This window comes from Fundulus heteroclitus, chromosome 17, assembly GCF_011125445.2.
Source record: "Fundulus heteroclitus isolate FHET01 chromosome 17, MU-UCD_Fhet_4.1, whole genome shotgun sequence".
NCBI lineage: Eukaryota > Metazoa > Chordata > Actinopteri > Cyprinodontiformes > Fundulidae > Fundulus > Fundulus heteroclitus.
The window spans coordinates 13,379,729-13,405,012 of record NC_046377.1 but is presented as its reverse complement, the minus strand read 5'-3'; the positions used below and the strand labels follow the sequence as shown (position 1 = coordinate 13,405,012).

Here is a 25,284-nt window from a genome sequence, read left to right as displayed (position 1 = left end):
TTATGCCAGTGTTGACTTCCATGCTGACGTTTCCAAAAGAAATTAATGGTGCCGTTTGCTGCTCGCAATGGTTTGCTCCGTTGTCACTTCTTGTATTTGTATGGAAATAAGTTTGCAGTTCATTGTACTCCGCTTGCCTCCAACTCCATCAAATCCCAATTGAACAGAGCACCTTTGGGATGTGAAAGACTTTTGCATCATACACGTGCAGGGCATGTCTGCAGCATGAATGTGATGATGTCAAAAATGGACCAGAATGTTTCTGACACTCTGTGAAATCAATGGCAGCAACATAATGAGAGTATCTCACAAAATCAATCTCCAAAAAGAGAAACTGTGCTGCTCCCGTGAGAGTTATTAAATAGTTTTCATAATGTTTCTAGATTCTTTGTGCAAAGACATTTTTTCACTTCCTGTGTGAGGAAGTTTATTTAGTCATGTGACAGGAAGTACATTGTGTGTGGCATGTGTTTAACCAAGGCCAGGTTTCAAACCTAGCCAAGATATTCACAGCCTTAGTTTTCTCATGGCCAAGCTTGATGTTTGTATTTTTTTGAGATACTTTAATTATATATTTGATGGTTGATGTTGCCATGTGAACAAAAATGTAATTGATTGTATTGTCTGAATTCTCCAGATTCCTGAAGTAAATGTCATGAATATGATTGCTAGTCTGAGGTTTTCTTAAGGAGTGTTTAACTGGTTGATAGCGAGCAGCCTTGGTTAGTGAGACAGCATAGAGAAACAGGCAATTAATTTTTGACCACTAGGATTCTCAATTAGCCTTTCCACATTCTCTATTCAGTTTGAAATGAAGTCCAACCACTAAGCACTCTCCCATCAAGGTTATACTAAAAAAGAAATGTGGGCGAAAAAAAAAAAAATAATCACATTAAAATGAATTTCAAAGTGCACATCTAAACAAAATACCTTGATAAAATACGTATTTAGCTTATTACATGTATTTTACATCTCCTCTAATGCTTAGTCTTTCCTTTTATATGTGCACTGTGCAAAAGAGGAGTGGATAATTATGTGAAATTAGTGCAGAATCATTGTGCGAGTCATTTTCACCACAGGCCACACCAGTGGGAGGCAGAGCCTTTGTGTCCCCTTTTTCTCTAATCTCCGCTCCATCCATTCCCATCGCTTGTCCCATTGTGCTTCTCTTCATACCCCCCACAGGTACCGTGTCAATCTCCCAACCTCCGGCTCTTTTCCTCCACTCACACTTTTAAATCCATGCATGGACGCCAGCACCAGGTCTGACTTCTTGCATCGCTTTTGCACATAAACTTGCAAGTTCTGTCTTAGTTTGAGTCCAGTCCCAAAAAGCGGTCCCATTTCAACACCTTTAAATGTGAAACCAATTAGGAGAACAAGGTGACGCTTCTGCAGCATGAAAATTACTTTTGCTGCCGCAGCAAGACCAGTGGTCCGGTTTCAACAATATGTGTACCTGGAAATGGTAAAAACAGAGTACAGTGCAACATTTTGTAGCCTACTATGGCTTTTAGGCTTATTTAAAGATGCCTAAATAGAAATCTGAAAGTTTTACTTTGGTGTAATGAACATCATTTTAAGTTCTTTTTGGAAAACATTGATGGATGCAGCCTTGAACAAATAAGAAATTATATTATTGACCACATGTATTTTTTATTAAAATTAATTTGAAATTATTTACCTGTATATATCATATATGTATTATTTTTTGAGTTTTCACACTGGCTTAGAATTTGTGGGATGACAGGTGGGTGTAATAAGGTAGAGCTGTGAGCATACTTTGAGAAATCTATATTGCTTAAATTGAATGTTCAATATTTTATACAGGAAATATTAAAAGAAAAAAACTTTTTCATACAATTATTTTTTCTGGTTTTACAGGAATATTCTGAGCCAAAAGGGGCATCAAATGTAAAATAAATTATAGCTTGTAATCTTCTGTTTCTATTTTCTTGTGAAAGTTTTAGAATAACCTCAGATCAGTAACGTGTTATTGGTTAACTCAAATTTAAACGTTTAAGACTGCTGTCATTTTAAACCTTATTACATCAACAGTCTCCAGTATAATTTTAGTATCTGATATTTAATGGTGTTACATTTATACTTCTCTGTCAGTAAGTGGGAAAAGATTGTCTGGATTTGGTTTTATCTTGTTACTTAATGCTATTTCTGACAGGTTTGTAGTTGAGAGCCTGAGCAGCCTGGGAAAGTTCACCACCACTGCATGTTTCCTCCAGATGTGGATTATAGCTCTCACTTTATCCCAAAGTCTTAGAAATGGCTTTGTAACACTTGGCAAACTGTCAATCATTTAACAGGAGGGACAATTACTCTCGAGGGGCCAGGTCGGTTTGGTTAGCTATTTTATTACAGAAACACACACACAGCTGCTTACAGTCATATTAACCCACGTATTGAATTCCACTTTAAAAAAATTATGAAGGTCAGTGGCTCAGAAATCTCGTTGCTGGCTGTGGGCATGCATATTTGTTGCTCGTCACTCTTCGGATTGTTAACAGGGAAAGATTGGAAGCCTGCAGAAACTTTTCAAAATGCCAGCTTCGTCCAGAGATGCAAATACCACCCAAATGTCAGCGGAAGACCCCACAAGTCAAACAAAATTGGCTGCTAGAAGCACAAACCCTTCCTTATGCACCATATTTGTGTGTTCATGCCACTCTAAAGACAGAGCACTGCACTAGAGATGAACCAATCGGGCTTTCTCTGGCCGATATGGTTGCAGATTCCAACACAAGTTACTATATAAGACTTCCAAGTTCAAAACCAATCTTGCATTTCACTAACTATAAGCGCTAAACCAGTTAAAATGAATAAACGCAACAGTTATTGTTACACAAAGTATTCAAAGCGCAGTTGTTTCAGACAAACGTATGGACAAGCAGCAACATACAAAAAGATGAAAAACAACTTCAAACACTGATCAAACCACTCCAGCTTCTTTCTCTTTAAAATGAATCCATGTTCTGGCATTCAGCCAGAGGGAGGTGCTGATAGCAGCGGGCAGATCAAAGCATCCCACATGTCCCTCTTGCCTGCCACCTCAGGGTGTTTCCCAGGGACCCTCAGGCCTTTCAAAGCCAGCTGAAATACGTAAAGCCCCTTAGCATCTTATTTATTAAGAATGCAAATGCAGTGCAGGAATCTGATGTAGCTTTTAAAGAAAAGGTGGAAAAGTGGGCAACAAATCACAACCAACCCGAAGAGACAGACACCGCTGTCACCCAGATTAAGCATTTTAAAAGTTGCAGATTTATCAAGAGTGTCAAGAGTCTTTTATTGTTACATCGTGTTACTTTGACGAAATTTCTCTTTGGCCACTCTGGTTCACGTTACACACATTACACATAATGAAGACAAACTGACAAACAAACAGGCAACGAACAAGGGTTACAGGCAGTGTCCGAAATTAACTTTGTTATTCACCGGCCAAGTTGGCCGGTAGATGTAAAAATCAACCAGCCAGGCATATTTTTTACCGGCCAAAATATTAATTTTGACCAGACCTCAACTTTTATAAAAATTAAGAGTGAAATTATGTTAATTATGGGGGGCGTGTTTGGGGGCGTGGCTGACTGGAACCTGGAAGAGAAATCTTTGTTTTCTGAATTAAAAAAATATATATATTGTAGTTGATTATAAAAGACACAATATGAATTATCAGATTCACATCCAGCCGATAAAAAACACTACAGATTATCATTATTCTATCCATGTTGGCCTTATTTGTGAATGAGGCAGAGTTTCATCAAGCCTGTACGGTCAGTGGGGGTTCTAGACCAAATTTAGCAGGGTGGGTCAGGGTGGGGCCAGTGTTTTTTCACAGGGGCACAGAACAAAAGATGGGGGGGGGGGAGGGGGGACTTAACAGGTCAACATTTCATCGTTTAAAATATTAAGTAAGCCAAAGAGCCAATTGTGGCTCTGGAACTGCAGGTTGCAGACCCCTGATCTTTTCTCAATACAGCGGGAGCTTAACGTGAAACAGCTTGAATTTAATTATTGTTATTTTTTTTATATATTTTTTTTTATTATTTTGTTATTTTATTATTGGGTAAAACCATAAACGAAAAAAATGCAACTGATCCAAATGACCAGTCAGTCACGTTATCTTTGTCAGCATTTATCATCCTAAGAAATTTAACATCATGTTTTTAGTACAGGGGCCATAACAGGGGCCAGGAACAGTTCTACATGGGCATAGGCCCCTGTTGGCCCCTGTTCAGAACCGCCCCTGTGTATGGTTCAAAATTTTCCCCTCAGCTGCAACACTTAAAGCACTCAGGGTTCACGCTGCGTCTTTACGCTGATCTCGCTGCTGGATTTTACCCTCGTGCGCTGCGCCCCCGATGTTACAGGTTACGTAACGTAATTTTGCGCACCTGAATTCAAGCGCAACGAACCACGCCCACTGAAGCACCGCTGGTCCTGTGTTGTTAAAAACAAAAGAGCATGAAAAACAGTTACCGACTCTCCTACTGACTTTAATTGGGACATTTTGGTACGAGTGGAAGGACATTAAACGTAGCGATTCACGTTTTGAAGGCTGGCCGCTGATAAAAGCACCTTGCTCCGAGAGGGGGCGGGGGAGGCGCAGTAAGAGCGGTGAAGCACAGAGCCGCAGCACAGGTAGTTAAAAAAAATCCGAATAAATAAGAACGAAACTTATAAACAGACTAATTGGCGTTTTAGACTGTATCTGGTTAGCAGATCTGTTTTCTGATCCAGCGTGCAGCCATGACTGGTTCTGAATGTGAAAGAAGCTGAACCAGCACCGCAGAAGGCGGGTCTAGACTGAGCTCTGGATGGACAGAGCTGTGAACGGATCGTATGGGTTTCGTTATTATTATGTTACTTTTATTTTATTTGGTACAAACATTTACTCGCCATGTGGCAGCTAGCCCTCTGAAATTCACTCGCCAAACGGGAAATTTACTCGCATTTGGCGACTGGCGAGTGTTAATTTCGGACCCTGGTTACAGGGGTTTTGTTGTTTTTTGTAGCGTTCAGGAGAGTCACAAATAACAGATAATGAGGTTGGTTTAGGCTAAAAATTCAATTCAAAACCATATATTACTCTGTTATTTTATGTTGGTTCTGATTATATTCTTTCAAAAGATCTCTCAGTATGAGAAAAAAAAAATGTTTTTTGGCTGGTACCAGCACCCTTTTCGGTTTGGGTGGCCGATCTATTAAGAAAGATCTAGAGTGATCTGGGCCAAAGAACTTATATCCTCAATCTATCTGTTTGAGATTACCTGCATGCTTCCTTCTAACACAATTGCTGGTTACATTTCTAATTGCTTGTGACTGCATGTCTTAATGGGTTTCCTTGGTACCAAGAGCCCAAATGGTCAAATTGATCCCACTGGCAAGACTGGAGTGGCATTTATTCACAGTTAGTAAACTTAAATTTATAGCTTGGCATATGGTCGGCACACACTAATTGTTTATTTTTTATTACCATAGTACATTTTTTTATTAATATACCTTTAAGGGTTTCTAACATTAAAGCCAAGGATATTTTTGGGGAGCTGGCCATTAACCCTTTTGCCAATTCTTCCTTGTCCAAAATCTGCCACCACACATTTTACTCCTCTGTTGACAGCCAGCTACTTAGAACGCCTTTTAACTCCTTCAAGTCGACAATATAAACATGATTACGTCATACTAATAAATAACATTAAGAGTCTCCTTAAAGTTATTTTGGTTTGACCCAAAGTTTCAATCTGGCATCTTTCATCTGTCAGCTGGCCAAAAGTGGGACTAGCTCCAAAGGACATTTAAATAGGATGTTTCACAAAATTTCTAGCTAATAATATCAAATTTTACATTAGATTTGAGCATTGTTACGATTGTTTATCTCTATAATTCCTGCGAATAACTTTAGTAGAAAGGAAAAATAAACCGATCCACGCTGCTTTAGGATTACGGATCTGAAATACGAAACAGAAGTAGTAAACGAAGAAATAGCAACGCGTGGTTAAAAAATTGGGACATCAATTAGCAAGAGTGAGAAACTGACCCCAAAGCTGATTAATTTAAATTATGCAAATACAAAAAAGTTATTGCGTGAGGTTTTTATTATATTTTAGAAATCCTTTTTTTTTTTGGAGGTTTTTCAACTATATAAAGTGTGACATTACTTGATTTTAGGATTGAGAACTTAACACACAGCCCCTGAAAACATTTGCAATCAAACATTTAGACCCGAGTGTCTTATCTCCCACGCACCGACACTAATCTTTCTACCCCCAGCGGCTTTTGTCATTAAAGCCGCCATGAGTGGCATGGCTGGCTGCAGGAGGTGCAGTGATCCATCAGCGGCGTGCCAGAGCTTCGCCATTAGAAAATCATCTGCAAACAACAGCGCTCCACTGGCACTAAAGGCCGGGATAACCCAGGTGGAAGGGAGAGGAAGGGGGGAGAGAGCGGAGAGCCCCGCGTTCAAGGCAGTTTGCTTTGATTGATACGAACCATTACAGACAACACGGGAGAAACAGGCGGGGAGCTAGTCGCCGTTTTAGTTTTGGTCATTTATTCAGACAAAAGCTTGGAGATAGTAACAGTTATAGGGTCTGAATGTCTGGGAAATAGAGGCAGTTTTAAGGCCAATGTTTTAGGAACATTGCATTAGTGCCCACTATACAGAAAGAAAGACCTGAACACATAGATCCCAGCTTCCTTTAACTCATTGTAAATAAGTTGAGGGTTAAAAAAAAAAAAACTTTTCTGCAGTACATTTTCTGCTGCACTGTGATAAGAAAAAAAAAATCCTTGGTGAGAAGGTAACAGCAGCTGTCGAGATTACTGGAAGTATGAAAAAGCCATCAGTCTGGACCCTCGTGTTAAATCCTGGTTTATGGGCCGAGGGTGATCCCAAGAAAAGCGAGGGATCGTCCTACGACTAGACAGGACGAGCTTGTTAATGAACCGAAGGCGGCCGGGGCCACAGTCCAGCACAGCATTGGTAACACTGATCGCAACAGACTAGAATTTAGCAGCTTCGTACTATAAAAGCTACAGGCTCCCAGTGAGCTTAGCACAGAACATCCTGATCATTCAGACAAGGAGCTGCTGTCAGATGAGACCACTATTAATCTCTTCTGTGTCACGATGTTCGGAGGACTTGAAATGCTGAATTTGACACAAGAACACAGCATGGAGATGGAGACATTATGCTTTGGGCCTGTTCTTTGGTGTCAACAGTACAAGACAGCTTTAATGCATTGAGGAGCTACCCGACGGTGGTGTACCATAAAATATTTGAAGAAAACCTTCTTCCCTTAACCAGAACACTGAAGATGGGCTTTGGATATGTTTTCCAGCCATATAACAAAAAATATATCATCGTAGTAACAAAGACATGTCTAAATTAGAAGCACAATAAGGTGTTGGAGTAACTGGTCTCAGCAGCCAATCTCCATTCATTAATCCTATAGGAGCTCAAGCCACCAGGTTTCAAGTCATCTTTTCAATTTTTAACATTTGCATCGCCTGTTATTTTTTTTCTAGATTTTTGGTTGATATTCTGTTTCTTTTCAGTATAATAAAACAATCAGAAATGTAAAAAATAAATAAGTTTTAAGCGAGCAAATTTAAAAATTCAGCAAGGCATAATCATTTCCCCGACTGCACGGATAAAATTTGCTCTTAATCTTCTTCCTCTTAATCTAAACGGATCATTTGCGTTCAATGACTATTAGTCAACTGGACGAAAACTAGCATGGCAACTGCCAATATAAGTCAAGCAGATGGAGATGTGAGATGGTCTTAGTAACTGAAGTTTAATCTGTATTAACTAACCTCGCTGGCCGACCTAATTCCATTAAATTCATTTAGACCCTCATCCAAGACTTAATAAGGAAAAAAAATACATGAATATGTGTTTTTATTCCTAACTACTATGTTTTTACTTCTAAAATATATATTTGTATGGCAAATAAATTGCATGGATGGACCTATGGACCTTTAACTCGCCATTCAGGTTCAGGATACCTTTTGAATCAAAACATTTGCTAACCTGCCAGATCGCAGCAAATCTGAGTAACAAATCTCCCTTTTTATGCATTCTAAAAATGCAGCCCCTTATAAATGTCTATGCATGTGTGGCGGTCAGTGTGGAGGAAAGAAACATCCCATTTTAATGGATCCTAAAGGGTAATGCATCACTGCCTGAACGCCAATTCAATCAAAGCATTTCGGTATTAGATTTACTCTGCTCTAGTGGGACTACGGCACGGACCAGAAAACTACCAGATATACAGAATATTATCATAAAAACAGACCTTCAGAGGTGAACAAGCTCAAAGGAAATTAAAGCGAGGGGTGGCAGTCAATCCCAATTTAGGGTTCGTATGAAAGAGCGGTCCTGACATCCATCGTTTCAAATCTTTGATTTATGAAAGTCTGTTTAACGTTAAAGCAGCTAAAATCAATAGCTGGTCACTGAGAGGCTGCGTAATATCATTAGTTTTAACATTTTACTGGTATTGAGTCATGTCCCGGGCATCATTGGTCCTAAGTAGCTCGACCATCCTTCTCCGTCAGGCCAGCCTGACAAAAGAGATCCTTCACACAAGGACAGATAACGGTTACCATTTAAAAAAAAAAAAACATCTGCAGTTAGGAATCGTTTTATCACTCATTGACTCAATATCGACCTGATCCACCAGGATCACAAATAGATGGAAAATATAGTGTTGCATCAAGAGCAATAAATGTTTTCATAGGCTTCGACCTATACAACTCTAATGTACTTGCATATACTCTTTAAATGTTAAATACATTTTCTCTCCTAAGTATATTCACTACATGTATTTGATTATTTTATGTTGCTGATTCCTTCTTTTTAAAAAAATAAACACATCAAACTGTCTTTAGGTCATTTTATCTGGCTGGAAATGTAGCAAACTACTCTTTGATTTACCTTAGAAGAGGCTGGAAGATCACAGTGATGTTTCTCGCTCCTGGCTTACACACAAACTTCATTTCTCCGCCTTCAATCAGGTTGTCGTCAGCACCACCTGAAGCACAGCGAACAGAGGAGTTACTCAAACGTATCAGAACGGCCAACTGTTAATACGACTGCAGCATATGCCTTCCCTACAGGAAAACCTTCAGTCAGGTTTCAAAGGAGAAGAGACTTTGTCCAAGTAGAGGAGTGGGAATTGGTTTTAATGGGAAGATACGAAACTTTTTAACATTTTACATGTTAAACAAAAAAATCTTCTATATTCTTATCTGGTATGCTTAATATTAGATTTGTGTTATTTTTAAGCGAGGGCATTAGCCATGTTGTTTAATTTTGTAATGCTGGAGGTGGCGACACTTCAGTGCAAAGAATTGCTTCCCTCTTATTTTGCAGTATGTAGTAAATGCAAAAGTTTAATGTAACTTTCAACTAAAACAAAATAAAATGACTTTTTTTTTTAGGTAAGGTAGTCATTCAGGTCACCTTTCTGCTGAAATTAAAATCTTTCAACTAATGTGGGTCCATTTACAGCTTTACTTGGGCACGGATCGGCTATAAGGGGACCTCAGCGTTAAAATTAACCCTTACGGCTAATAGGATTTGTTAATAGTGATTTTCCTGCAAACAGGGTTTAGTGAGTCTCATTTTAGAGTAAAAAGTGATCAAACTAACTTAAACATACTGAACATTCAGACTGAAAGCACAAAGTGATCTTCCTCTGTCGTTATAGAAAGCTGTGGTAGCCAGAGAATTTTGTTGGCTAAGACCACGGGCAATAATCAATACTTTTAATCAAACCTACATTTGTTTTTTTTCTGTGCCTTTTTTTTTAGCGATTCAAAAGATTTAATCAATGAGGGGGTACAGTGCACCCATAGCAGCCATCACCTAATCAACATGGCTCTTCATCACAGATCTAATTGCATATTACATGCTCACTCCCCTTCACGCCCCGGTGTCGGTGTGCGGGTGAACCCTACAGCCAACGGGGTTAATCAGAAAATCATTGCCCAGTAACGTCCTGGGGGGTGGGTGAGCCTGCTGCAGACAGGGGAAAAGGTGAGATCACGGGGGAGACAAAGGACACCAAAGCTCATTACCTTCACTCATCCAGAAGTAATCAATAGATTTGACAGAGAAAGAAATTGCCACTTGTTGTCGATATGGCCGAACACAGACTCAGGGGGGCCATCCGGGCGTACGTCGGCTTGTGCGAATGTTTTCAAAGAGCATCACGCTTGAGCGCAAGAACATCTGTTTACATACGTGTTCGTCAAACAGGAGAATGAGAGGTAAAATCGAGCAGCCATACTGTATTCACTGACAATTACTGTACGTTTCCTTTGCTTTACAATATTGCATTCAAGAAACTGGAACAAATTGACAAAAACTCTCTAAATTCTACTCATGGCATGCAGAAAAGCCGTTCCTATAATAATCCTGTGATGAGAATTTATTTTTTTGTACAGGATCCCCCACAGGTTTCTTCTGTTTTTTTTACTATTTTGTTGCACTTAAAGTTTTCAGATCGACAAAATGTAAATATCAGACTAAAATAACTTGAGCAAACACAAAAAAAAAAACATTTTTCAAATGATGTTTTAATTTATGAAATAAAAATCACTGTCCATATGTGAAAAAGTAATTACCCTCACTAGTAAATGAACCATCAATTGTGATTAACCAAATTACTCAGTACAATTTTACTCGACACACCCAGGATTGATTACTGACCGACCCGTAGCATTAAGAAATCACTCTAATAGAACTTGTCTGACAGCATGAAGTAGACTAAAAGATCGAAAAAAATAAAAATAAAAAAAGCAAAACGTCATACCTTGATTTATAAAAAAATAAAAATAAAAAAATCAGGACCAGATGAGAAACAAATTCATTTGCATGAGTGATAAAGTCATTGTCAGACTTCAAGATTTGAGCAAACCACCAAAAAGGTTCCATTTCCTAACCAAACAGATCTGCCAGAGCCAGTTTATAGTTGTTTCTGTAAAAGAACCAGGTTTGCTTTTCCAGCACTCATGACCGAAGACAAAGGCAAAACATTACTTATAAACATCTCATCCAGTTAATGGTTGATCCGCTCCATGTTTTATTCTGCTTTCGTGTGAAACGCTTCACAATTTTAATCAGCTGATCCATCATCTGCACCAGAAAACAGGAATAAAACATAACTTTCAGAGTTAGATTTATTAACAACTGGTGATATTAAAAGAATGAAAATGGCAAATAGCTCAGTCAGAGATGGCGCTCACAGATTCAGAGGAAAACAATCGGCCATGAATGCAGCTCATTGAAACACTTTAGCTGACAGGTAATTTAAGAGACGATCAGTGTTTATTATTGTGACATTCTATTATTGTTGAAGTGCTGTTTTTGCCATTTTGTGTTTAAACTAGACTCCTACGTTTTAAACATGCCACTCCCAACAATTTGATTGGCTGCTGCACCTGGTGACGCCGCCTCTAGCGTCTGAGGAAAGCAGCTCTTCTTCTCTGGTCCAGCAATGAACTGGTGCTAGCTTAGCAATGGTTGTTGGCATACTTGGCCAGGGTTTGCTTCAGAGAAAACACAAAGAACTGGTGCTAAGTGAGCTCAAACACCAGTTAAGCACTGGAACCCGCTTGGAGATGAAGACCCCTGAGAGAGAGAGTCAGTATCCCTGAATGGAGAAAACATGGAGCAGTGAATGTTGCCAGGAGAGGCCAAGAGCCTAAAAGGCTCATTAGCGAATAATCCAGGAGGACACAAAAAGACTAAGAATATATTGAGCTTTACAGTCCTAACTTACCTCAGGTAAGGTTAGTGTTCATGATTGAAAAAAAAAAATACAACTGGGCAAAAATGACCTCCATGTGGGAGCTACAAGGTGAAAACTACTGCGGCAAACCAAAAATAACACAAAGGTTTGTCTTTGAACACCAAGGTCTTCTCCAAGAGTTTTTGGAAATACTCTGCGGGCGGACGTCACAAGTGTGACAGTCTGGGACCGATTTGCAGCTTTGGGACCAGAACGACTTGCCAAAACTGATGGAACAATTGGAATAGTTGATGGCAGTAGTTGCTGCCAAGGTTTATAGGGCGATTAACAGTTCTTTTTTTTATTGATAGATGAAATAATTATTTGAAAACTGAATTTTTATTTACTCAAGTTATCTTCGCCTCGTATTACCACTCACTTCATGATCTGAAACATTTAGGTTTGACACATAAGCAAAAGCAGAATAAAATCTTAAGGGGGCAAGTACACATCCGCAGCAGAAGAAAATAAAATAAAGTATTTTTTTTGTGGGTTTGTGTGCCCGTGTTTCTCATTCTGCGGCTTCCGTTTGATCCACTGCCATGTTTCCATGATGAATACGGCCTTGTGAAGCTCATGTGCTTCAACACAAAGACACTGACGTTACAGAAGCCTGCTCTGTATTACCTGCGCTGTCTGCCTAGCCTTGCATTCAAATGCATATCAGTCCATTGTTCCCCGTGTTGGGCTCCTAATATCAATTCTAATAGAACAAGTTTCATTTGACAAGTGAGGCAGGCAACACGCTCCGTATTTTCATTAAAATGACAAGAGAAGCTTTCTTTCCCATCCCTTGCTCTTCAGTCAAGGGTTTCTGATTCTCATCTGCTGCGGTGGAAATTTCCCCGAGCGGTGGAGCCCACCTTCTCGTTGCTAAGTGCAGGGAAAGATGTGGTCCAATTCACTCAAACTTTGTCTTCCTCCATCAAACTATCCATTCATCCTACCTCCAGTGCCAATTCAATTAAGACTCAATTACAGACGCCTAAACAAAGCTGCCGCCAACGCACTCATCCTCCTTGCTTCATCATACCCTCTGCTTTCCCACTCACCGATCACCGTCGTGTCAAAAGAGCGTGCTAAACTTTTGTTTTGTTTGTCTCTAACTTGCAAACATTCAAGCTGCCATGAATAAAATAAAAATAAAAAATCAACACGTCGCACACTCTGGGGGAAGATAGCGTCACTTGTTTGCCTCGAGAGCCAAACGCGACTGGAAACTGGAAAAGACACACAAACGCGCGCCGCCAACAGGCTAGCGTTTATGCGTTCCCAAATGACGGCGGCCAATTTAATTTCATGCTCTAAACATCTGCATCCGTGTCAGACAAAGGAGCGAGGCAGAGACCTCATTGATCCGACGGGTCGGGGACCAGCTGCCGACGGGGCATGGCGCTGATGAATATTAATTAGAGGCGCTTTAATATGCATGGCATTTTTCAGAGCTGCCAAGACGTGACAGGGCGGCTCTGCTTTTTAGGTCAGGGTGCCACCAAACCCCAGCCAGCGCTGTCTGCGCGCAGCCCGCTGGAGCTGGATTGCCACCGTGATCCGGTCTGTGTATTGGGTTGTGTGTTTGTGGCCATTCGTGTCTCCTGAGATGTAGTCTGATTGAGGATTAGCGAGGGGAGCGTGTGGAGGTGGCATGGCGCTCAGTGGGACGGCAAGTGAGATGTGGGCAGGAAGAGGTGACGAATTCTAATGTAGCCAAATCTGCCTGAAATCCCCCCTCGAGGGCCACGGCTCTGCCCGCAACACCTGTCCATACACCTAAGCACACATGGCACCCAGCAATCTATAATAACACCCCTCTGCATTAAAGATACACACATTGTCAGCGACTCCCGACACACACAAAGCCTTGGAAGCCGAGTCATAAGGAATGTGACACGCAGTCGACACCACTACGAGCTAAAACCCACTCCCACACACAGCGACACCCATCGAGGCCCCTGTGGCGTCTAACTATGCACTCCCCAGCCCTCAGCTAATCAAGTCAGGCAGTGACTTAGTGAAATTGCATTAGCTACACTTTCCTGGGTTTGATGAGAAACAGGCTGATCCTGTGATGAATTTCAGCCCTCCCCAGTTTTAGACGAGGAGCGGATGAACTTGTGATTCCTCCTTTAACAGACTTCTGCGTCCCCCGAGAGCACGAGCGTGTCTGTGTACATTTAGACGTCTGTGTGAAAAAAAAAAAAAAGGGAGAGGTGAGTAAAGCCCCGACGGCAGGCGGAGGACAGGTTGCGATCCGTAAGCTTCAAGTGCTTCTGCGATGCAAAATAAGGTTGGAGGAAAAAAAAAACAGCTCATAATATTCAGGATCTGTTTATCTATGTCAGAATTTTTACTATTACCCAACCTTGCAAATGTATTCACACCACTTTAACATTTTACGTGCTCTATTTTTTTCTCCATTACAACAACAAACATCAAAATGTTTTATTTGGATTAACACGCAAGGTGCACAGTTGTTAAATGTAAATTGCACAATTACACACACGCAAAATGTAAATTACACATAGCGTTCAAACTTGTTTTCTACAAATATCTGAAAAGTGCGTCCTGCATTGATCTTCAGCCAACCCTTGAGTCAATATTTGTGTGAGCACCTTTTGCTGTCATTCCAGCTTTAAATCTGTCGGGGTTTGTATCTACAAGCTTTGCAAATCTAGAGACTGAAACATTTGCCCATTTATCTTTGCAAAAATGCCCCAAGCTGTCAGATTGCATCGAGAGAGTCTGCAAGCATCAGTTTTAATATCTTGCCACAGATTCCCTGATGCATTTAGGCCAGGACTTGGAGTAGGACACGGACATATGGATTAGCTTCTAATTTAAATCCTTCCACTGTAGCTTTGGCTGTTTGTGTAAAGTCAGACTGCTAGAAGGAGAAACTCTGACCCAGTCTTAGATCTTTAACAATATTTATTTATTTATTTATTTATTTTTAGCATTGACCTGCATTTAGCTTCATTCACCAGAATCAGAATCAACTATATTTCGCTTTATTTCGTTTAAGGGCGCAAGCAAGGAATTTGACTTTGTATTCCAACGTTTGTATCGTGAAAAGTAACAGTCAGCACACAATAACTACAATGTATAACAGAAAAGACATCATTCAGGGGTCAAATGTAAAAACAGGAGCAGGATGTACAGGGGATTTCCCCCCCCTTGGTATAATACCTGGCTACCCTAACTGTAGAGTGTTCATCAGAGACACAGCATGGGGGTGGGAACTGGCTCTGTGTCGGCTCGTTTTAGCCATTAGCGCTCTGTAGTGCTGACCTGAAGGCAAGCATCTAAATAACCTGTGAGTTGGATCGACAACTATTTTGATAGCCCTTTAAGCTAGCTTTATATACTCCCTGGCCCCACCCCCGAGCGCGGGCTCCATGAGCTGCCGCTGCCCAAGGTCGTGCACCTCCGAATTTTTAGAACTTGGGCAGGCCCTCTTTCAAAATGGGGGGATTCAAAGCTCATCCACAGACGGATCATCTCTATGTCATCTCTAAACTTCAGGAGTTTCACAGACGGGTATGCAGCTGTACAGTTGCAGTAAGAAGAGGAGAGGGCAGAGGATACACCCATGGGGGGCGCCAGTGTTGATTGATCTGGGTCGAGAGAAGATGCTCCCATCCATCTTCCCAACCACTCTGACTAACCTCCCTGTCCCGGGTAAAGAAATGCATCCCCACAGCATGACGTTGCCACTGCCATGTTACAGCGTGAATAAGGTGATTCAGGATGATGTACAGAGGTGGTTTCCTGCCCCACAGGGTTTTGCAAGCAGTCCGCATTGTTCAGTTTTCAATTATTGTGACCAGAGAACATTCCTTCACATATTTGCAGTGGCTACTACTATTCAATTCAATTCAGTTTAAGTTATATAGTGCCAATTCACAACACATGTCATTTCAGGGCACTTTACACAATTCAGTCAAATCCTACAGACAGATTGGTCAAAAAGTTTCCTTCTTGACAAGCAGCATTCACTCCTCCTGAAAGAACGTGGAGCCACAGTGGACAATTGTCTGCATTGCCTATGACTTTGCAGCAATCCCTCATACTGAGCAGGGCTGGGCAACATGGCCTAAAAGCAATGTTGCGATATATAGAGCAGTTCACCTTGCTGACGATAAATGGACGACAACACACTACTTAAATATTTGAAATTTCCCCAATTTTCTCAACCTCCCTGTCTATTTTGCTTCTTATTTCAGACTGGATGGGGTGGAGTCACGTGTCTACAGACTGTACACGTAACACAACATCTTAAAAGGGACAGGAGCATAGCCTTCCTTTACCTATAAAAACAACTTTTTCTTTACTTTTTTTAATACAGAAATACAGATATGGGCAAAATGACATTGGTTATTGTCGTAAATTTTGGTGTGGGTAAATTTCTGGTTTATCACCCAAGCCTAATACTGAGCATGCATGAAGCGACAGTGGAGAGTAAAACTCCCTTTTAACAGGAAGGAAAACCTCCAGCAGAACCAGGTTCAGTGTAAACGGCCATCTGCCTCAACCGACTGATGGTTAGAGAAAACAGAGCAGAGATACAAAAAGCACAGAAGCACACACTGATCCAGGAGTACTTTCTATGTTATATGGTAATAGCAGATGGTCTGCCCCCATGGATGATGTCACAACTAACAGAATACCAGACCAGGTGTACCTACTATGAAGAAAAAAATGAATACAGTGTGGATGAATAAAAGTTGAAATAACAAATAATGCAAATTAGAGAACGGTAGGAGAACTCGGCAAAGTGAGAGAAATAGATTTTCATGTCCCTCAGAAACCTAAGCCTATATAGGCATAACTAATTGACTTGTGGGAAACAGCCAAAGGTGCTCCATTGGTCACTCTTCCATAGATGCCGGATTTGTAGAGTCACAAAGTCATTGTATGACCAGATTCTCGCACCTAAGCTGTGAATCTCCACACCGAGTCTTAATTTACAGCAGGCCTCCTCACTGCTGCTCTGACTTATGGGCAAATGCACAATAAACTTTTTTTTTTTTTTTTTACAGATTCACTGTTTTTTTAAAGTTTATAAAATGGCTGGATGGATTTTCTTCCAGCTTCACAAATGTGTGCCATTTTGTGTTGGTCTATCAAAAAAAGATCCCACTGCAATACGTTCAATTCTACAGTTGTAAGGTGAAGCAAAATGCTAAACAGTTTAGGCAGCACTGATACTTTTGGAATGCATAATAATACTTTTGACTAAACCGCATAAAAAGTTTAAAAATGAGAAACATGTCCAGAAATGATTTCCTTCAGTTGGTATATATCAATTCCACCAACACAGTTTCAGTTTGAACGGCGTACAATACATGAAATTATTAATATTTATTCTTTGTATTGTTGTCATAACAGCACTGACAGATGTGGATTCATAAAAATCAGAGCCCCTGAGATGCATCGTGTGCCACAGTGACACTTTCAATAATTAATATTACTCAATACACATCTGAATTTATTTATACTATAACTTATTTATGCAATGTATTCTCAGCTGTGGGGCAGATTTGATCTGGAGGTTGGTGAAGCAGCAGAAACCATTCCATCAAATTAATTTTAATAATAGAAGAATCTCATTATGACCCAATCAGACACGAAGCAGGTTTGAGTGGAAGAGGATGCACGGAACTGACCACAGGTTTATGAATTATTGACATGGGGGACCTATCTTATTATTTCAGCAGGTCTCCGTTCTGTGAATAAGCAGCTGGCTGACAGTGAGCATGCACATTTAAATGCAGCTGATTTGTACGTAAAGAGTGCAGCCTGAATTTATCACTCCCAAACTCATTTTCATAGCGCAGCAGCTACAGACAAATGAGACTGTTGAGGGCGAAAATTGGATTATGCTATATATTCCAAACTATTTGCACAATTTAGCTTGAAATGTGCAGAGCTTGCAAACAGCAGGCGAGGGGCCTCAAAGCAAAAGAAATGCCACTTTTAGCATCCGTAAGCCCTAGAATTTGAAGGGATATGAAAAGCACAACTTCTGCAGACACCAAGCTGATCAAATGCTACCTCAAAGTCATCTGCGTGCTCGTACAAATAAATAATGTCTTTAATTTTACGTTAAAGAAGTCTGATCTATTTTGCATTTGTAGAGAACAGGGTTAATAGTCAGCGATATGCTCCGCAGGTCTCTCATCCAGATGCAGACATTGAGATCACCGCCATGTTTGATCCTGCTAAGTTCATCTAGGTTATGTGTTTCATGTGGCCACAACACCTACAGCTACTTTCTTGGTGACAATCTTGAAATGAAAACGGCTTATTTAAACCAGGAATGGACTGCTTTCTGATATCAAAGGTTGTAAAAAGTTAAATTTTAAAAAAAGTGCAAAAATGTTATGTGATACCTCTGATTTAGAGCCATTTGTATGAGATGAGAAAGGAGCATAGGAATAAATTAGTGCTGCCTCTCCTCCACTTGCTGCTGCAGACTGCCTTCTGCCTCAACAGCTACCCGACAAATTAACCAGGTTATGATTGGTATACCAATGTTTGTCTATAAAGAGCAAAAGACACACTATTCAGAACACTAAGTATTTGAAAACTACACCTAAATTTTGCAAGTGTCATTTCTACCCTTTTTGTATACATTTAAAAATTAAAATGGCAACATATAGATGTCGTAGTAACACCGTTACACTTAGTAATGCCACGTTTGCAGCAGCAGGGGTAAGACAAGGAATAGTACAACTAGAATGTCTGTGAAGGACGTTGCTGTTTACTGACTGGTGCAAAAAAAGGATGCATTCAACAAGACATTTCACATTTTTCTTTCCAAGTTTAGTGCAGAGACATGCAGTTTATCAAAACCTGAGACAGGCCGATGCCTAAAAAAAAAAGCAACTCGATATTTTTTTGGCCAATCCAATTATCTTTCTTGAAAGTAAAGTTTCTTGAAAGTCAATACCTTCAACTACAAATCATTTCTGTGTCTATTTGCATGTGCTGTTGATTCGGTTCACAGATTTGATTCGGCTAATCCGGGAATAAAAATTGTTTCAACGTTACTGGAAAGTGGCTTAAACCTAGAAAAGGAATAAAACACATTATATTAGACGTGTTAAAAGTGGTCACCACATCGCCGAACCTAAAAGGGGTGGTAAATGTAATATTTACAGCATATGCGGTGCTTTTATCTAAATTGCCTTTGTCGAGTAAATTCAATTCATTCAATGGAGCCCAGTGTCACCCATTTGCCTTGGAGATCCTAACAAGCTTTAACACTCTTTTGTTCTTGGAATAACATGAAAGTGAGCAGAAAGTCAAGGTATATGTGGATGTGTTTGAAGATATGGGAGAAATAACCACCCGGAAAACTAAGTGCCATCACATCTCTGATTAGACCCAGCAGGGATTCAGGCAGCCTCACTGCACACCTCTACATTAGTGGAAGGACCTGTTGCATGCTGGGCATGCCAGAAGGTGTAACTGTGTATTTAACAGCTTGGCTGTTACAGTGTGGATGTCAAAGTCTCTACAGCCGCAAGTTCCCCGTGCCCTTCTTCCACCAGTCTTTCCCTCCTCCATCCCTTTTCATTTATTCTTCTCCAATCAGCAAGTGTGAGATTAAAAGTAAACACAGGGGTGGCAGTCAAAGCCACCAATTATGACAGCTCCAATGCTGATTAAAATTAGCCCCAGGCTTGGAAAATAAACCAGGCTCCTTCTCTCTGATTAAATGTCTGCACTGAGTAAACTATTATAGCCTTCTCCTGCTCTCCCCGTGTTGTCCTTTGCATCCCTTTGTCTGTTTTGGATCCAGATTGCATTTCCCCCCGTGTGTAACTGAACAAATCTCACATTTTACCCTTGTCCATGATTTCACCCAAGAGTTCAAAGCGTGACAGAGCTCGGCTAAGTCGGTACAAGTTATGGAGCACAGTTGGATGAATAGTTACCTCTAAAATGAACAGAAAGGTACCAAACTCAAAAAGTTGGGTTTTATTTAATAGATTTTCACACAGAGCACAGATATCAATTCAATTCAGTTTTATTTATATAGCGCCAATTCATGAAACATGTCATCTCGAGGCACTTTACAAAGTCAAAATCAATCATATTACACAGAATGATCAAACATTTCCTATCGTCCCCTGTAATGGTCCATGTTTGGAAATAAATAAAAATACACCAAACTTTTCCTGCATACAGATAAAGCCTTATCCTGGACAACACCTATGTCATTTTTTTCTTAGGTCTGACCCTCTAATTCCGATTTGAACAAATTTCAACATGGGCTGCACATTTCTCAACAGAGGTTGTAGTTTCAGGTTCAACAGAAAATTACAGTAAATACATCTTCCTAATTATAATTATCAAACACCTGCCTAACTGTTAACCTGTTTTTTTAACTAAAAAAAACACTGTTTAGACTACCGTATAGCTGGTAAAGCTGACTGCACTGATAACGCTAATATAAGATTTTGAAGGCAGTTTGAAATCTAAAATTTACCCTGCGTTATTCATGTCTCTTCTTCAATTTGTCTGTATTTAGGTTCTCTCTCCATTAAATGCCACAGATGAAAAGCATCTAGATCACACGTGTCAAACTCAAGGCCCGCGGGCCGGATCCGGCCCATCAAAGCAACTTATCTGGCCCTTAAGAGCCAAAAAAGGCATATAATGCCATGAAGTAGAGGCATATATCCTTTTAAATTGTATAAAGTAGCTGAAACTGTGCCTCCTGTAGCGAAAGTTGATTTTTTTTTTTTTTTTTAACTGTGGAGTAACAGCATCCGGCCACTAGGTCAGATTTTCCATAACACATTAAAATAACCCAGAAATGTCCAAAAATAGAAAAAGTGATGCAGAATGACATGTTTAAAATTTACTCACACCAATATCAACTTTTATTTATTTATTTTGCAGATAAACTGTTCAAATGAGCCTAAGGGTGCTCATTTTGTGTTACTGTAAAATGTTTTACATTTTTATGTGAACTGGAATGAAATGATCAAAAAAATCAAAAGTTTATACAGGTGCAAATGGCCCTTTTAATGACTACATGATGCCAAAGTGGCCCACTATAAAAATGAGTTTGACACCCCTAGTCTAGAAGTTAAGATCGAAACGAAGCTGCAATTAGGGTGAAACCGCTTTAATAGCCTTCCTTGAACCGACTCTTTCAGGTTTTTGAAATCCTGCCTTCTAAAGCAGACACCAATTAATAGATTTACTTTTTTTTTTTAAAAACTTTAACTGCCGAGCTTCAGCTCTGTAAATATCCGGGGGCTCGTTATACACATCCCTCAAAAAAAAAAGAAGAAATCCATCCTCTTGCTTTATCCCACTAAAAATACAGCATGTCTGATGAGGTACTTTACAGTAAGAAACCAACATTATTTTTATAAGTTAATTTTCCATACTTTTCCCAAGCGTAGCCCTAATTCCAGAAGCAAAACAACCGTAATTGAATAACTGAGCCCACAGCACATGATGTGTGCATGAACGTGCACACATCTCTGATATTGTTTTGAGCATTATCTTATTACATCTATTTACAGCCAAATTGAACATGATGAGGCTGAACAAACAGAATAACCACAGTTAGATAAGACATGCTGAGTGTGTCTGTTTTACACAAAGAGCTGCAGCCACTGTTCGGAGTAATGCTGTGCCGGGGAAAACGCGTCCCTTGTATTTTTGCTCTCGACCCATATATGCTGCAGTTCAAGTCAAATGACTCATAACATTAAGGCATCGAAGACAGAAGAGGCATCATATCTATTCATACATCAGTGTAGCATCTTGAATATGACGTGTAATCGTTTTTTATGGTATGACTTAATGTGTGTTTTTAAACCCAAGTCTGGTCAGAAGCCTCGCACCATCTACTGATGTGCCAGCTGGTCCAACAAGAAATGAATTAAGTGATGAGATTCAATATTTAATCCGTTATTTCTTATTCTTTCTTTTCGAGGTGGTCAATCAGAAAACCGCAACAATCTACTTAACTGCTTATTTCCTTCAGCTGGGTGTAAAGTTTCAAAGACGTGCAATCCTTCTGCTTTACATTAAAACATAACATTGTCTATGTTCAGTAATTTCTGTCTTTTGAAGCATCAAACGCACAAAAATAGTTACCCAAGCTTAACAAGTTAGCTTTCTTGCAATGGGAAAGGATTATAAGCGGACTGCATGCAACAGCGTCTCCAGTATTCAAATTATAGTTTCTTGAGGGCTGCAAAATTTTAAATTAGTTAAAAAAAAAAATTACAACAGTAAAAACAGAAAAAAAAAGCAAGATGTGAGGAAAATGGGAGTTTACCGTTTGGCCCTGCAGTAATATTAGTTTTCTACATTGGGAGCCAAACACCCAGCCCTACTTTGCTTACATTTATTATTCTTTTGGTCATAATTAGGCACTTATGAAATTAACATGCTTGTTAAATTAAACCCCTAAACATGTTATGTTTCACATAGGGCTCGCTAAATCTTAATAAACCAAAATGTAAGTATTAAAAGACTAAATTAAGGCAGACTGAAAAAGGATATGATCCATCAATAGCAACCAAGCAGACTTCTTTACCATTCTAGAATCATAAACCTATAATAACCACTGACTCCTCCTGCCTACAACTTACAATCTCATCTAATGGTGCATTTATGAATGTAATTAATTATAATTACGTGGCCAATGGAAGTCAAGTTTTGATCACTCCAAAAAAAACATGAAGGAACAACGACCAGCCATAAAATCTGCCTACAAACATAAAAAGCTACAGGAAAAGAAATAACTGATGAGGGCAACCCATTGAGTCCAGAGTAAGAGTTAATTAAACGTAATTGCAGTGCATCCTTAAAAATAACCGTGTAGTCTATTAAAGTGTCATGTTTATTCACCTCAGGACGAGTGACACCGGCGTCTAACTGTGGGAATAAGGCCGGCAGCCTGTCCTAATGAAAACATCAAGCTCCTGAAAGGGCCGAGCTCACCCTAGACGCATCGCTTTCCACAGCGAGCAATCCCAACGCCCGACAGTGTAACATCGCACGTCACCTGGAAGAAAACACCTCGTCTGGTACTACGCCTTCTAAACACGCACGCACACACCTATGCGAGCGCGTGCCTTTTTCACATGTGCCGGCCTCACCTGTAATATCCTACTCGCTGTCGCCTCCACCCCTGCATCTCCCACTAGACGCTTTTCCATTTGCACCTCTTCCTCCACCGTCCTCAATCGGGCTGTACAAATCAGCTTGACAACGAACGCCACTTCTGGTCTCTCCGCTCTCCTCCTCCTCCTCCACCGACTCAACGTTCTGTGTTCTGTCATGGGAATATGGGGCTATTATGCATAAACAAGAAGTCCCTAATACAGGACGGGCTTTTTTTTTTTTTTATCCTGCAACCATAGGCCTACTATTAGGTATTAAAGGATGAGTAGAAAGAGAGCTTGTTTGTAACTAGATTGCTTGCTTAGGGAGGCCCGGCCAGACTCTTCTCTGTGCCAGACACGCTGTGAACGAGTCAATTTGAATATCAAAAGGAAAAGAAGCAGGGAATGTGTGAAATAGATTTTGAACCAAACTGATTATGAAAAACGTCTTAGAAGGGAAGAGGGAATCAAAGCCGGGAGCATTGGGAACGGCCGTTTTTGTGCACACGCTTGCAGGAAAAGATGCGTTTGTTTGTGTGCGAACGGGCGGCGACAGGCGGAATGCGTACGCTGCAGTCAAAAGGGGAGGGGCTGTCACTTCACACGTGCCCTGGGGCAAGGCAATATTGTACAAAACACGATGAAGGTTCAGGACACAAAGAGGAATAAAATATATATATATAAAAAAAAGGCAATAAATGCATTACGGGGCACTGCAAGACTGCAGCACTTATTAGGATATATTCACACTTCACCTCCCAGATGACCGCCGAGGCCTACGCGCAGCAGAAAGGCAATAAAAAAAAAAGGAGAGGCCAAACATCTGAAAGTGTAGAGGCAGCAGGGACACGCATAGAAAGATAGGGGAACGGCAACGCGTCCGCGGATGGAAAAACGTGTTATTTTCATCATTTATTCATGGAGATTGTGATTGAATCTGGATCTGTGCTCTGCAAAGGACACGAATGCACCTCCGACACAGTATATACGCATTCATTTACACGCAGACAGCCAGGGGAGTGGGTGTATGTAAAGCCAACAAACACACACACACACACCATTCCCCGCCTTGCACCTTCAATACATACATTCAGATCACAAATTCCAGATGTGGCCACATATGGAGCTGTAATGAAGTCTTTAGATGAAGCACTGGACTAATTGAAGCATACACAATGAGAAGGAGCGCAATTAAGTCTCCCTGTGCGTTTGCGTGTGTATTTGGAGCATGTGAATGAGCGCCGGGCGCAGCTTTATGTGTGGATAAAAATGATAGATGGGAGGTCCCTACAACACTCAGGAGAAATGAATTACTTAGATTACAGATTAATTTCAAACCCATTAGAGTTCTGAGAATGCAACAGCACAACACACGGCTGCATTAATACAACTTCCTCGTTCCTTAGACGCAGAACCTGTGGAAACTTCTGCAAAGGGAAAGACGAACGAGGCAAACTTTACCGATTTAAAAGGAAAGCAAATAACTGGTGTACAATTTTAGCAGCATCCACACACAGAGACGTTCTAGTGGCATCCATCTCTTTGAACCTCTTTTTTTACTCGTCTCATTATCTTGGAGACATAGAAAACATTTGTTTGCCAAAACGGATAGCTTCTCCATATCAAATTAGATTATTTCTGAAGCTGCATGATATCAGAACATGCAATTTCAATACTATTGTTGAACATTGGGATGATGATGACATTGATTACAATAAGCATCATTTTTGTGGCTCTTTTCTTTATTTCCCTTCATCATAACACCCCAACTGCTATTAAAGAGCTTTAGCATGTCAGCCACTGGTAATGCACACTCGGTGTGGCCATCGAGGACAGTCCAAGTCAATCCTACACGCAAAACATCTCTTAGGAGTGCACAATTGGCCTGCCTGTTTATTGAAATGTAACATCCTAGCTCGCCGTGTCATTTCTCCGCGACCGCAGAGCATTACCTGCCTATCGATGACGGTACGAGCAACAATAAATAGGTCCGCATTCGTGAAGCCGCTCTGAAAAGCTGAGATAAAATAAGAAAGTCCTCCAGGAAAGTGCAGCAGCATACTTAAAACATTAGTACTAAATATGACCTTAAGCCAGATGTGCAAAAAATACTGGAGCGTGATAAGATTACAGATAGCGTAGCAGAAAAGAGTCCGTTTCTGTTGAGATTGCTCATAGAGAACAATGTAGGTTTATTAGCTTTCTAATTCTAAATTTTGTTAGGTTCAAGTTAGCTTTGTTAAGTTATTTCATTTAACTTAAAGACTGTATGCTGTATGTTGTTGCTGTTTGTTATATTGGCTATCTGAGCACTGTCCTGATATATTTCT

At 40.3% G+C, this 25,284-nt stretch overlaps 1 protein-coding gene across 1 annotated transcript in view; it reads right to left on the bottom strand.

Annotated features, from left to right (window-relative positions):
* The window catches only part of exoc4 (exocyst complex component 4), a gene marked incomplete at its 3' end in the record, with an annotated part of 134,430 nt that overhangs the window by 55,081 nt on the left and 54,065 nt on the right, over window positions 1-25,284 (bottom strand). The window contains 1 exon segment of the mRNA XM_036149141.1: window positions 8,951-9,047. Within this exon segment, the coding sequence (XP_036005034.1) occupies window positions 8,951-9,047 (97 nt within the window).